The sequence below is a fragment of the Nyctibius grandis genome, chromosome 15, assembly GCF_013368605.1.
Source record: "Nyctibius grandis isolate bNycGra1 chromosome 15, bNycGra1.pri, whole genome shotgun sequence".
NCBI lineage: Eukaryota > Metazoa > Chordata > Aves > Nyctibiiformes > Nyctibiidae > Nyctibius > Nyctibius grandis.
Genome location: NC_090672.1, coordinates 4,301,066 through 4,316,249, shown reverse-complemented (window position 1 = coordinate 4,316,249; position 15,184 = coordinate 4,301,066). Strand labels below are relative to the sequence as shown.

General features: G+C 42.3%; 1 protein-coding gene across 3 annotated transcripts in view; it reads left to right on the top strand.

Annotated features, from left to right (window-relative positions):
* Positions 1–15,184, top strand: part of FOXK2 (forkhead box K2) — a 72,167-nt gene that overhangs the window by 14,518 nt on the left and 42,465 nt on the right. The window contains exon 1 of one of the 3 annotated variants that reach the window (XM_068413254.1): positions 9,478–9,917. The exons of the other annotated variants lie outside the window; for them this stretch is intronic. Coding sequence (XP_068269355.1) covers positions 9,562–9,917 — 356 coding nt within the window. The 5' untranslated portion in view covers positions 9,478–9,561. Of the gene's footprint in view, positions 1–9,477; positions 9,918–15,184 lie in introns of those variants that run through there. 3 annotated transcript variants of the gene reach the window in all.

The window sequence follows — 15,184 nt, the reverse complement described above, 5'->3', positions numbered from 1 at the left end:
AGTTGCTTGTCACAGGTCAGTTTGCATAATTGTGCTTATATCAGTAATGTTTGATTCCTGCAAATAGCTTCTTACTAAGTGTTTTCTGGGGAGGAAAAAAAAAAAAGCTTTATTAAGCAGAATAAAGGCAATTTGAATGAAAAGTGCCATTAGGGATGCGATGGGGGAAAATACAAATAGTCCCTTGAAACTGATTAGAAGAAAGTTAAAAATTCAGTTGAATCCATGGACCCTGCCAACACACTAATTAAACCATTGAGTTGCTGGCTTTGTATTAGTTGAATTTTTCAAGTCATCTACCAGCGCTGACCAGCCACAAGGAAACCAAAGCAGTCCCCAGTGTAGGATTTGTGTAGCAGCTCTATTTACAGACATGTTCTAAAATTAATATTCTTATGGGGAGAAGTGTTTTGCAAAAATATTTTGCATTAGAAAAGTTAATGGTGATGTGTGAAAGATGACTGATACCAATTTTAAGGTTGTGCCCTTGGGAGAGAGGGAAATAAGTACATGTTAGCAGCCTATTAATGTTTCAGCTTACTTCTACTCACAGTTTTTAGTTTATTTATATCTTAGGATCCTGTTAGAAAGTGGCTAGACTTTTTTTCACCGTATTTAGGTTTTATGGTTGCTATATTAGCATCTTGTATTTTCAGTAGTAAACTGCAAAGCTTTTCTACTCAGCAAGTTTCAGGTTGCATAAACAGCTTATGATAAGACCAAAAAGTCCCATAGCTGATGCTATGGTATATGCTATGCTATGTAGTTGATGCGTGTTACAGTTTTTTCTCTAGTGCTATAGTCCATCCTCAGAAAAGCCTTAAATTTAATTTTATAATAGTATTTATTATTGTGTGTGTATATATATATTACATGTATATAAATGCTTCTGTTTGTGTTAGCTTTCCATGACTTCTGCTGAGAAAACTTTTTTCTTCTATTTTTTCTGAGCAATAGGTTCATTTTTCATTGACTCATCTTTGCATCTCACTCAGTTATTTAATAACAAGCAATGAAGAAGTGTAGGTTGCTAACTGAAGCAACTGTAAAAATTGTAAGTGAATTGTTTCACATTCTTCTTCTGTTCAGTTTTGTCATGATCCAAACAGGCAGGTCCTGTTGGCAACAGAGTTGCCTCTCAAAATGCTGGGTAATAAACGTCGCTCAAGAACACTGGTAAGAAACTTCAGATCCTAGTCACAAGGGTGGTTTTTTATTTGCTGGTTTGAATATTGTCTGTGGCATCATTCCTTTTCTGAGAATGAAATGCAAATAGAAGAGTATCATCTCAAATTAACCCCAGGCTAATTCAATTAGCAAAACAAATTGAGGTAGAGTAGATGAGCTTTGAAGAACTTGAGTCCTCAGAGGAGAGATTTATTCCTCTGTCTGTCAGACATCTGTCAGTAATTACTCTTGGAGCATCAGTGGCTCTGATCACAGGCTGGCTGTTCTCTAATGCACCTTCTGTAGTGGGCTTTCTGACTGCCGAGACTCCTCTTCATTTTTCTGCTCCTCATCTTGGTATTTCAGTGACTCTGTGTTGATACTCTGAATATCTGCAGAAGGGGAACCATTCTCCTCATGTTTTGTTCTGGTTTTCCCTGAGGGACTGACTGTTAGAGTGGTTATTATGTATGACCCAGGTGAAAATGTAGAAGTAAGTGACATCTTTCTGCCTCAACATTATTTTCTATTTGTAGTAGATGTAAATTGGCTTTCAGTATTTTGGGGTGTTCTGGTGGGGTTTTTTTTTTTTTGATTCCCAGTGTCAAAAGGATTTTGGTATTGATATTTTGACAACTCTTTAAAAAAAAAGGTAATCTCAGACCAGTCTGTGCTGTCCTTTATGTATTGCTAGACACATTAAGATGACTATGAATCTTGAGAAGACTCCTGCATGTCAGAAATGGTTGTAGTTCTCCCCACTTTTTGGAGGTTGGTTGAACACCTTATGACTTGCCCAGGACTCAAACACAATCAGTCCAGCACAGCATTTGTTTGCATTTTTTTCTAAATTATTTTAAAGGGCTTTTTGTTGTTGTTCAGATAATTATGTAGTCTTTCAGTTTTATTCTCATGATCCATTTCGGGAGAAAATAATCAGTTAATTCCTCCACATCCAGATTTCTGTAGATCTGTGTTCTTTCTCCAGCTGCCCACAGAGAAATTGGTTTACAAGAAGAAACTGTTCAAGTGTTCCCTTCCCCAAAAGAAGTTAACAGCATGACTTTCTCCCATTTATCAAACCTTTAAATGATTTATATTTTGAAGATTAGGTGTAAACTTAAGTAAGTTTCACAGAAAAAGCAATTAAGTATGACAACCATTCTGAATATTTTGAGATTTATTAGGAACATAAGAAACCGAGGCTTATGTACTTCAGTGTCTTGTTTCTGTATTCAGGAAAAAGAGATTCGCAAGCAGCTCCATCTTATGTCAGTGTTACAAATGCAATTGCGGGCAAGACCAATTCTTGCTAGGTTTTGTATAAACAGAGAAAAGAGGTGGTCCTTGTATTGTAGGACTTCTAATAGGGAGGGAAAACTTACTATTTTAAGTTGTTTGGGCTTTGGCTACGCAATTAAAAAAATAATAATGCTAAATACTTTATATGGATATGAAAAATGTTGGTGCTGTCATCATATTCCTTACAGGCTCGCTCTTTCTGTGCTTTGAATACAGCCAATTTCCTATCTTATAGGAATCTTACAATATCTGTTTATGGAACATGAGGTTGTTCTCGCTATGCTTTTGCCTTGTTATATTATTTTGATAGCATTTGTGTCTTTTCTACTGAAAACAACTGCAGTTTCTTAACCTTTGTGTTTTCATACCTTATCGTTTCAGTAAACTCTTCTCTGAATTTTGCTTAGTTCTGTAGTTATCCTTTTGGACAGAGTAATGAGTATTTCAGAGAAGACAGACATAAAGGAAAATAAGTCTCTGTTTTTCACTGTTCTTCTTGGCTTTCTATTGGCTGAGGGAATGGCATTGGTTTAAAAAAAAAAAACAAAACCAAACTTATTTTGATAAAAGCTTAATTTCTCTCCTCGTGAAATGACAAATCTAAATTAGAATGCTCTGTCATGAAAAGAATATTTAAGAATATTTTAAAGTATGTTTTCCTTATCTATGCTTATTAGTTTACACTTGGTACTGGTTTTAATTTGCCTATGTGTTTCATTTAGCTTATTCACATTTCTATAATTCATGTCCAGTTTTGATTAATGTAAATCATTTTATCATTTACTCATTTGCCTGCCCTGTCTTATACTCTCTGCTCCCACTCATGTACTTCTTTCTGCCAAACTACAACTTCTATTACTGTTTTTGTAGAACTTGCGTCTACCATGTACGATAGTGGTACTGCTGCGGTCAGCTCCTCCAGATGCCTGAAACATCTCTTCCAGATAAGCTGGACCTTGTCAGCTTAATCTCTTTTTTTTTTTTTGCAAGGTTTAGTTTGTTTATGATATCATATCATAAAGGTATGTGACATGGAGACTGAAAAAGAGTTCAGATCAAAATTAAGGAAGAGTAAAAATTCTTCTGTCGTGGTGAATAGACTTGATGTATTCTAGTGGCGCTGTTCCTCTAAAAGACAAGTGCCAGCCTTTCTTAGTTTTTGTGGCAGGTTACGTCATTTTATTCAAATACATACAGCTGTGTATGCATAGAAAATATTCTATACAATCTGAGCTCTCAAAGAATTAAAAAGCCACAAAGATGCTTTCTGCAGTGGTGTTCCAGGACTGACCTATTCTGACACCAAAAATGGAAGAGTTGACACTTTGGCCTCAGGTGTGTTTTAACAGGTCCTTCTAAGTGTTTACTTGAAACAGTTGTGATACATCTCTTGATCAAGCAAAGTGATAGGATGAACATATAATGGCAAAAAATGGCAAATTAACTTGAAGAAAAATCTTACAGTAGAATTGTGCTTAAATGGGGTCATAACTAACAATAGTAACTAATGAGCGACATAAAATACAGAAAGCGTTGCAACTTATACGGTTCTGTTTATGCTTCGAGACTTCATAGTGGTAGAACTTCGTTGTTTAGAAGTGGGTAACAAAACATTAAAAATGCTTCTGAATCCTCGGGTCCAATTTTCTCTGAGGTGTTAAAATTTTAAACATAAAATGGAAGCATGAAGATTAATTAGCTATTTGTTTGGCAAAGATCATATGTCACGCAAGGCTGAATTGCAAAGATAAAGGCGTTTCGCATTTCCAGTTAACATAGAGTAATGCTGCAGCGGCTTTTAAAAATCCTTTTGTGCTGTCAGGATTTAGAGCTGCTTTATGAATAATTATCCTCGGAGGGTGGATGGGATGCTTTCAATTTAAGGCGTGCATTTGCATTTTCGTCGTCTCCTGTTGCTTGAAACAAACCAAGACGTTAGGGCTGTATGCTTTATCTCTAGTCGACTACCCGCCTCCCAGAACCACTTGAGGGTCAAGGTCTCGCCTCACAAAAACTGCTTTTACAACCCAAGAAACAGGGCTTTAATTTCAGCCCTCAACAGGAACGCGGGGAGGCTGCGGGAACAAACAATCCTGAGGGAACACCCCGCCGAGCGCCTTCCTCAGCTTTGCCGTGATTTGTTTTTCCTCGCAGGAGACACTGGGGCGGTGCCGGGAGCGCGGCCCCGCCGCGGGGCCGCGCTCCCGGCACCGCCCACGGCTTCGCAGTGTTTACAAACACGCGTCACCGGTAGAAGCGGAGCTGAGCTCCGCCCGCACGCCCGGCCGGCGGCATCCCGCGGACCCTCCGCGCGGGGCCGCCGTCAGGGAGCGAGGGCGCTGCCGCCGCCACGAGCCGTTGGGGGCGCGGGGCACGCCGGGTAGAAGGGCGGGAAGCGCGCGGCTGAGGGCTGAGGGGAGCGCGGGCTTCCTGTGAGGCGGCGGGGCCGCCACCTGCCCCGCTCCTGCCCGCAGCGGTTTCACCGGTAAAACTCCCCGACCCAGCGAGCAGCGTGGTAGTTTTGACCTGTACAACACCGATTTCCTTTCTCTCCAAGGTCAAGGGTACGCTAACAAGTGACTGGTCGAGGTTAAATAGCTGTTTTGGCCCTTCTCCTTATTCCTCCTTTAAAACAGTGTGTTCATCTGGATGTCTTACACATTTTTAAGAATGTTATGCTTTCCAGCCTTTATTATTTACAGTGATCTGAAAGACATCCTTAAAGGAAAAAAACGCCTATAACTTTTTTGAGGTATTGCTCTTTAGTTTCTCCTATTAATTTTAAAATCACTTTAGGAATTGGCTGGGTATGTAACTAGAAAGCTTCACACCATCCTGATCGTTCCCTATTTTTAATATTTTGCAGTAATTACATGATGCTTTTTTAACACTTTCCCCTTGACCAAAATGCATTTGTGAGAAAATTACTAAATCGCAGCACGAGTTCTACTAAGTTTTACACTTCACTAGATGATCTTTAAGGTCCCTTCCAACCCAAACCACTCTATGATTCTACGCACATCGTTAAATACAAGCATGTAAAGAGCTCCAGTACGGTTATTGGGATTACTTAAGAATGTGGTTTTCTATGGCAGTGGTTTTGAGGCTGTGAGTTGGAGGAAGTTGTTACTGCTTACAAGGGGCTTCTCATCTAGTAAACAGAAAAAAGAATGTGTGCTTGTCAGGTGTGGGGATATCAATATGTGATATCTTTCTTCATTTGGTTGTGCAGGTGGTATTTGAAGTGCTTTTTAAAGCGCATATGAATGTTACTGAGAAGTAGTTTTGCAAAGTAACTTTCTAGGGTGGTGTTTAACAAAAACCAAATCTCACTGGAAGCTTGTGACACTTGCTGTAATAAAAAGATGGATAGCTCCTAATGGCTTTTAAAAGCTGTTTAATGCTGGGTGTGTCAAAGTAAGCAATTAGGGTCATTTAATCTACTTGATTATTCATCATCATGTTCCTCTAGTAGTATTCCATTCTTTTGGATCTGTGAAAATATGCATCTTGAGCAGGCTACTTCACCACTTCACAGCCCTCAGTACAGAGCACATGTATCTAATAAGAAAACTGAAGAAAGAAAACTAGGTTATATGACAGTTTACTAGCCTCAAGCACAAGCAGACTGTAAATGAACACACTTGTGTTGCTGTAGCATAAGCTTCAAGAAAAAAGAGCACATCTAAAAATATGTAATCATTTAAGGGAAGTTTGGTCAAATAAAATAGTATTAATGGATGAGACCTTACATAGTACTTACACATTTCTGTTAAACTTAGGTCAGATTGTTTTAAGGTTAGATGATGCAGATAAGGTCTGCTGATTCTTAATTCCTGTGATGCAGTTGGGTGCTGGTGCATAATTTGATGGGAACTGGATAACGTTGGGCTACTTAGCACGAGGGGCCAGAAGTGGAGGAGTGCAATGAGTGCTTTGAGACCTTGTTTAGTTTCAGTGGCAGTTGCAACAACTTGGTGCCTCAGAAGATTAAATTTTGGTCAGTAACTTGGAGCCCTAGTTCTGTCCTCAATAGTTAAGGTGGATGCAAAGCAGACAGAGAAAAAGAATGTCTTTTGCTTACCCTCAGCTGGCAGGGGAAAAAAGTGTGCAGAATACTATGTGTCTGCTGTGCAGCTCCAACATCAGGACCAAGTTATGTTTGAGGAGTGGATTTCTGGGCAACCCAGACACCCAGAACAGCACTGGAGAATTCTCTGGAAGCATAAGTTGTTCCACCACATCTAGCTGCTCTGTTTTGTGCTTTATGCAACAAGGAACAGAACTGCAAGTGAGCAGGTTGGAATGACCTGTGACTGAGCAATTTTGTATGGTCACAAAGAAAGTGACAAAATCTGCACCGATTTAGAGAAACATGGGCAGAAAGATGTCAGCTGTCCTCTTAGAATGAAGATAGCTTCTGACAATGGAATTTAGTGTTTGCTCTACAGTGTTGGGAATACAACAGTAACCAGACTTTCTGCTGCTGTTCAGTCACTTTTTATAGAGTAGCTTAGTGATCGTTGGGACGCTTGAAAATTAGTTTCAGTGTGTGTTACAAAGCTCTGTTCGGCATTCTGTGTCGATAGCTGTACCATTATGAAAAGAGCAGGAAGGTATACGCACTTGTGAATTTAGTACTGGATGTTATTAATAAATTCATACAAATTAACAAAGTTGCGATTCACATAATGAAAAACATTAAAGTAGCATTAATACCTTTAACTTCTGTGAACTGAGCAACCATAGGAGTGGTGGAAAGTGCTGCTGGCCTGATGGGAGTTCACCTGGCTGCTCTCCCCATCTGCCTGTTTTTTCTCTCTCTCTCTGTGGGTGTGGGGGTGTGTTAGGAGATGGAAATGCATCGGTAATTTTCAGCCGGCATACCCCTCAGGATCCCTAACTGGTTGTTAGCAAAGCAGGCACAACATTTCTATAGTCGCAGCAGAGCCAAGTGATAAAAAAAAATCTGAGAATCAGGGAGTCATAACTGGCTCTCTGATGCTCCACATTTGCTGTGCCAAACATATGTTGGTATAGAAGAAAGTCTGATTCTAAATACCAAAGTGTGGGCAAGATTTAACTAAAGTTTTCTGTAAAAGAAACCAAATCTCTAAACTGTTGCTATATTTTACTGCATCTGATGTGCGTATGTGATTGTATAAATGGACTTAACCAGTATGGCATTGTGTTGTAGCTGCTTATAACAAGCGCTGATACAATCCCAAGGGTAAAAATGAGGTTTGCCGTAACTTTGCAGGTAGCAGCACTGTGTTCTGTTCCTAAGCATACATAAAATATTTCTACAGTTAAAGATCTGTTGACTCAAATGTGCAAAAAACAGAAGTTTGGACTTCAAATTTACTACTAGATGTTTGTTAGTGAGTTGATTGGTTTTGTCTGGAGCATAAAAATGTTTTTAAAGATTATTTTCAATTTCTGCAAGGCATGTGTGTACCACTGAAGGAAGTATTTAAGTGTCTGCTGAATTAATAAATAACAGTGAACTTCAGTACTGTAAAAAAGCCCAAACAAACAACAGAAAAAAACCCTTAAAAACAAAAAGTGCTTGAAAATATGGTAAGGCTATTTGGGCTGTTAGAATGAAGTGTTTGCAGTGTTTATATTTGTATGTAGACATATATTTTAGCACTCTCTCCACAGTTTATAGCCAAAAGTGTTTCTTAATTGTTTACTTCTCAGTTCTGACAGAGTGCCTGTCACAGTTAGAGAGGAGCACACAAACATTTCTAGGAGATTTTGATCAGGTAAATCATTCTTGATGCAAATGCTACGTTTGACAAACTGAGCACAATTAATGTTGTCTTTTTGGTAGCCTGTAATAGTGTAAAGTCAAAACCACCGATGTGGATTCTTGATCACTTTTCCCATGCTGTTACCTGTGACATTTTCTTTCCTGTGACCCTCGGGGAGGAGTGACTGGCTGCTACAGCACTCGGGTGTCCAATTGTTTTGTCGTGTCAGCTTGCTTGCGTGCTTTTTTGTGCCCTAGTTCCTATGAGAAAACTAGGACTGAGCCGAGTGAGGTGTGTGCACAAATACACAGACGGAGTTACCTGAAACTTTTAAATTTAAATCGCTGTACTGGTTTTACATGGATGTTGCAAAACTCCAAGATAGGGAGTTACCTCTAGTTTTAACCTAACCCTTAGAAGGCCATCAGATGTATATGATGTATCAAATATTTTTTTTTTTTCCTGTGGTCTTTTGAGGCTAAATTTGGGGCGTTACAAACTACTTTCCAGGTGCTAGTCCACGCTGGAGCAATGTTTGGGTACTTGAATTTATTTTATTCTCGATTATCCCCCCCTCTCCTCCCCACGCTTAGTGCTGTTTCTGAAGGCACTGCTAGCGGAGGGCGCGTGTGGTGCGCGATCCACCGGGCGAAAAACACGTCCGTGGGCTGCGGGAGGTGCCGGCGGCCTCGCTCAGGGGCCCGGCGCGGCCGCTGCCCCCCGCCGCGGCGGCCGTGAGGAGGGGCCGGCGGCAGCCCGGCCTGCCGCAGGTGCCAGAGGCCCGGGGCCCCGCCGCCGCCCCGGCTCTGGGGAAGGCAGGGGCTCCGGGGAGGAAGATGGCAGGCAGGCCGGCCCCGCCGGGCTGAGCCAGCACGCTCCGCGCCGCCCTGCCCTGCCTCCCCTCCCGGCCGGCCGGGGAGGGGCTGCCCCGCCGCTCCCTCGGGCCGCCAGCGCCGCGGCACGGACTGGGGCTCGGCGCAGCCCTTCTCCCGGCGCCGCTGCCTCCGCCGGGTGGGACAAGGGTCGCTCCGCTCCCCCGCGCGCGGATCTGCTCCGTGTTTTCCGGGCCTTTCCCGTGTTCTCGGGCCCCGACACTCGAACGTGCTGCGCGGCGCTGGCCTCGGCGCCGCTCGCCATTGGCCGGGCCGCCATAGCCCCATGGGCGTGCGGGCCGCGCATTGGCCCGGCGCCGCCGTCCATCAGCCAGCGGCGGACTGCGTCAGGTTCGGTTGAACGGCGTCCCCTTCCCTGCCTGTGTCTGGCGGCGGCTGCGGCTGCGGGGCCGGTGCGGGCGGAGGGGCGCAGCGGAGGGCGGCCCGCTCCCTCGCTCGCTAAGATGGCGGCGGCGGCGGCGGCGGCAGCCGTGGCGCGGCTGGAGGGCCGGGAGTTCGAGTACCTCATGAAGAAGCGCTCGGTGACCATCGGCCGCAACTCGTCGCAGGGCTCGGTGGACGTGAGCATGGGCCACTCCAGCTTCATCTCCCGGCGCCACCTGGAGATCTTCACCGCTGCTCCCCCGCCGCCGCCACCGGCCGGCGCAGACGGGCCGCCGCCTCCGCCTCAGGGGGACCCCGCAGCTGCCACTGGCGGCGGCGGAGGGGACTTCTACCTGCGCTGCCTCGGCAAGAACGGCGTCTTCGTGGACGGCGTGTTCCAGAGGCGGGGGGCGCCGCCGCTGCAGCTGCCCCGAGTGTGAGTAAAGCGGGGGCCGGGCCTGCCGTCCTCCCCCGGCACACCGGGGCCAACCGGGCCCGGGCCCACCCGCCGGCGCCTCGCCGCCCCGTCCTCCCCGGGAGGACTGGCTGCCGCGGCGGGGGTGGTGCCGCTGCTCATCCGCGCCGGTTGTCCCCGTTGCCGTTTGGCTGGCACATGGCGCGTGACAGGCGGGGAACCGACTCCGTCCTGGCGACCCACGCGAGCGGTGCCCTAGGCCTCTTTCTCCCCGCCGCCCGGCACCACCCGGGGCACCGGCGCCTCCGCCTGCTGCCCTCGGATGTGCCCTTCCTGCGGTGGCCGGGGCCCCGCCGGCACATCCACCTCCCACTTCAGTGCCCCCGGCAGGCGGTGGTACAGGTGGGAAGCGTGAGACCCCGGCAGCGCCGGGGCTGGCGGTTGACAAATGGTCGCCCTCCTCCCGTGCTGCGCCTTTCACGTAGCAGTGTCCGTTGTGAGTTTGGGAGCAAATCTGTCTGCAGCAGTGCTTGGACCTTAGCAAATAGAATTGGCTACACGCTTGAGTGTTGTTTACGTGCTTCAGAGGAAAGCAGTCAAGTGGTGATCCACATATCTGGGATTTCTGAATTTAAGATCAGTGTTGAGCAAATCTTGTAACACCCTTGGTACTTTTGCAGAATGTAGGGGGGTTGTTTTGTGTGTGTGACTGCCTTCTGATTTGGTGGTAGTTTGTCCCTCTTTGCCTAATTGTAACATTTATTTTTATGGGTAAACTGAATCATCCACGTGAAATACTGTGCTAGTCTTAGTGTTTTAAAATATGTCTCCTTCTGTGACAATAAATGTATCCAGAGTTTTTAAATGGTAATACATTCCTATACCATTACCAAATATTAACTGTTTTTGCAAAATAATCTTCTAGGGGAGTACGTGAGGCCTACCTATTAGGTTTAAGGACAGGTTGAACTGTAAATAAGTGATCTATGTTTTGAGGAGTCACAAGTAGGAAAAGTGAAAGTGGTTTGGTTTAGTATATTTTAGCTGTCTTGACTAAGAAATACCTAAGAGGTTACGAGTGTTTTACCTTTATAAAACACACGTGCCTTTGGCGGTACAGTCTCAGTGCCTTGCAAGTTTTTAAACAGTGTTTAGGACGTTGATGGTATATATTTTCCACTTTGACGTCTTAAATGTTAGTTTCCCCACCTGGTTCCTCTGTGAAAATTAAATTGTTTTACCTTTCTGCTTTCTAGGAAATGCTCATTCTGAAAGGGTTTAACGGTGCCAGTATGTGTAGAGTTGTATAATCATGAATACGGTTGGATGACTTGTTTGACCTTTAACTGTAGCTTCTGGTATTAAAAAGCTTCCTGCTTTTTAATGCTAATAATCATTTGGCATGTGGTTAATCTATATTTTAATCTAACACATTTATGAAATACAGATCAAATACTTTTTTTCTTTGTAAACAGAGTTTGGTGTGTAATACACTAATTGCAAGCAAGTCATTGTGCGTTATAAATGTTGATTGCAAACAGTCTAGAATTAGTTCAAGTAATTTAGTCAGTAGCATTCTGTTAAATGCTTAAGACCTCGGGAAAAAGAAAATACTGCTTCTTTATGCTGTCCATATAATTACTGACTTGTAATTCATTTTAGTTCTTTATATCAGTGTTGCTTTTTAAGGGCAAGGAAAATCCTGAAGGATTTTTTGTGTGTCGCTTTTTTATTGAACAATGCTGAAAACTTCTGTGCAGTTAAAATTTCTTCACGAGTGTATGTGGGTGGTGGTACAGAAACTAGTGTTTACTTGAAACTGTGTTCAGTGGTTACACCATTTCTTAGACTGCACGCTGGTAGCCTTCAGTTTCAAGATTTGTAAGCTGGTTGAAGTCGTTATCTCCTGGTTACAAAATGTAGGTGTGTTCTTCCATCAAGTGTTGTAAATAAAAGGTGACATACCTTCAGTCCTGGCTGGAAACAATGGAGCAGTGTGTACACTGGGTGAACTAGGATTGCTTTAGTCAACAGGCATAGGGATGAGTTTTATCTTGAAGGGCAGGCAGAATCTACAGGGTCATAGTTAGATTGGTGATTAAGATCAAATGCTGCTTTATTTTTTTTTAAAAAAAAATAGATCTGTTTATAAAAGGAAAGTCTTACTGACATTGTATAGGGAAATAGTAGTTTCATTATTTACAAAGCTTTTTTTTTTTTTTTTTTGACACAGGAGTCTCCAGGCAAATTCAAAGCAGACGTTATCAGCTTATAGCAAGTCATTACTGTGAATTACTGATGACTAATATTGTTTGTAGCCATGTTCTTGAGTTTCATAGTAGATTTAACTGGTCACACTGCAGATGATCTCCTGGATTTTAAGAATCGAACTTAGTTACTTCAGTATAACGTAAACATTAATTAACAGTTGAAACGTGGTTAGAAAGAAAGTAGTTTTGGTGTGAGCTCGAGTGATGATTGCTAACCCCCAGCTCAAGTAATCACTAGATCTATTTTTGTTGTTGTTGTTGTTTAATCCTACTGTGTTGCCAGTAATATGCTTTGCCTATGACTACACAATAATTTGAAATTTTAATGGCAGGTGAAGTTTAAAAAAATCAGGGTGGCCTGTTCCTTCTGTTTGTTTTGAAGTGATCTTGGAAACCAAGAATGGAGGGTCCATCTCTGTTTCGTTTAATTAATAATGACTTACAGATGACTCCAAGTAAAATATTGTTACAGGCTTGAAATGTCGTATTTAATTGTCACTAATAATTGTATGTAGTTCCAGTGTCCTTGGCCTTTTTTTTTTTTATTTCAGCACAGTGTTTAAATATTATTGCGTTAATAAGGTTATTGAACTTCCTGGTTTTGGAAGGTAAAAACAGAAATACAACTTTGTAACAGTCTCCTGCAAAACACACATTTTTTAACATCTGGGGAAATCAAATTATTAATGTTAGAATATACTTTTACCTGTAATAAAGGCATCTTTCTTTCTTTATACATCTGTAAATGCCATGAAGCACAGAATTACTGTGCATTAAGATAACTGTTCTGGTTGCTATTTTTAATGCTTCCCTGGAAGCCTTGCTCACAATTCAAATGTTTTAAGGTAATAGCAGTGGGAAGTGTGTTTTTGTTTTTCCGATTCTTGACAGACTCATATACCTACTTGTGTATATACAAACCAACTGTCATCTTGTTAGATGAATAAAATGGGGGCTGGGAGGAAAACAGCACGTTTTTTGTTCATGTCCAGTAGGTAGCTCTCCTGTCAATGTCATAACGCAGAGAGGCATGGAATGAAAGAGATTTTCAAGTCTCCTGTTAAATACACAGAAATCAAAGCAGTTCAGGTAGTCTTTTACAACTACCTTTAAGATGCATGGACTGTCACTCTCCCGTTCATAAAGTTCATGTTTTTGAATTGGTTTCATTTGATGCTTGTCAAATTTCCCCCGACTTCAGTGAAAGCATTGTTAGGATATATTGCTAGGTAAATATAATAACATTAATATTTGACTTTTGAGGTACTTGGTGTGAAAAATACCTTTTGTGCTGGGCACAGCAGCAGTTGTTGACAGAGCTCTTGTGTACAGCTTTTGGAGAGGCAGGATTCCAGACAGATGTAACTGATACAGCTGGAAAAAGCAGACTGTCTTCTGGGTACAACTTAGCTCTGAAGAATATTTTTTCTTTTGTTTTTATTTTTGGATTTCTTGGCTGTGCTTTGTGCATTAGCATTTGACTTCACGAAGATCCTGACATCTTGGGCTTGACTGTTCCAAGATAATGCCTTGTTCATTTTGACAAACCCATATATTCTGTGTTTTAGTAATTACTTTTGGTTTTGTGGAAGTACAGATTTGTGAATCATAAACAAGATACCATTAACATAAGAATAGCATTTCTAAGTCAGAGCAAAGAAATTCTTTACTGTGAGGGTGGTGAGACGCTGGCCCAGGTTGCCCAGAGGAGCTGTGGCTGCCCCCTCCATGGCAGTGTTCAAGGCCAGGTTGGATGGGGCTTGGAGCAACCTGGTCTAGAGGAAGGTGTCCCCACCCGTGGCAGGGGGGTTGGAACTAGATGATCTTTAAGGTCCCTTCCAACCCAAACCATTCTATGATTCTATGATAGTCCGTTACCTGCCTCCAGGAGTAGTCAGTAGCAGATGCCTAGGGAGGAGCATAGAAATGGATAAAGATAAATGGTTGTGTTTCCCTTGTCTTTTCTTTTGAATCCCAAAGTCAGAGTTGATTTCTTTTTCAATACAAAATAATTTAATGTTTGCGTTTTCTTATCTCTTTTTTTTTAAAAAAAACCAAATTTGTTTGTGTATTTATTTTTAAGTCCTTGTAAACCTCTTGTATCCACAGCATCCTTGGGCAGTGAGTCCCACAATGTAATTGGAGCCCACGTTGGGAAAAAATACCTCTTTTGGTGAGCTTTTTGAACTTGACACCTGGTAATTTCATTTGTTGCAGCTTAAGAGACAGAAAATAATTCTCCCATTCTGTCATTCATTTTATAGATGTTTTTACATTACTAAGTATGGGCACTCTTGCAGTAAACCACGTTGAGTACGTTTCACTGTAGCTTAACATCTACTAACTAATCCTAAGTAAAGCCTATATGGCTGCAAACTAAAAATTTATTTGTTTTGTGTTCTCATGCTTTTCCTCCTAGTATACAGAGGGCTGAATCAATATTTTTAGTTTGGTCTTGGGGTCTGGATCTACTATGTGGGGTTATTACTGCCTTTTAAGTAGTAGAAGCTTTCCTGCCAATGAAAGCCAGTAGATTCTGAACAAGGATCAAGTATATCTATCCAGTAAGTAAATTCCTTGGACAAGTTTATTGTGATCAGCGTTACATGAGCAGGAAATAGCACAACAGGTTGTAGAGAACTTCTAATGTATCAGTGCACTATCATCTTATTGAATTATGTGCAAAGATGTGATTGCTGTATGAGTTAGAGCTGTGGCTGCACGCGTGCTCAATGAAAATTTCTCACTGTAAACAACTTGGGTTTGGCTTAACAGTTGAGGTGAATGGATCATAACATCTCCTTAGGTAGTGTTACTTGCTAGCTTAGGAAGAATGTTCTTTGCATATTTTTGGCTTATGGTTTATGTTTTAAAGATTTTCTTTATGAATGTGAGTGTTAGATGCTTTAAGACATCAAACAAAACACTTTTTTCAAGGAATATGTTTTTAAGTATAGATTAATGCCTCAAGCCGGATTGGCACCTGCTTTTTCCCTTTCTTGACAACACTTTTGGTAG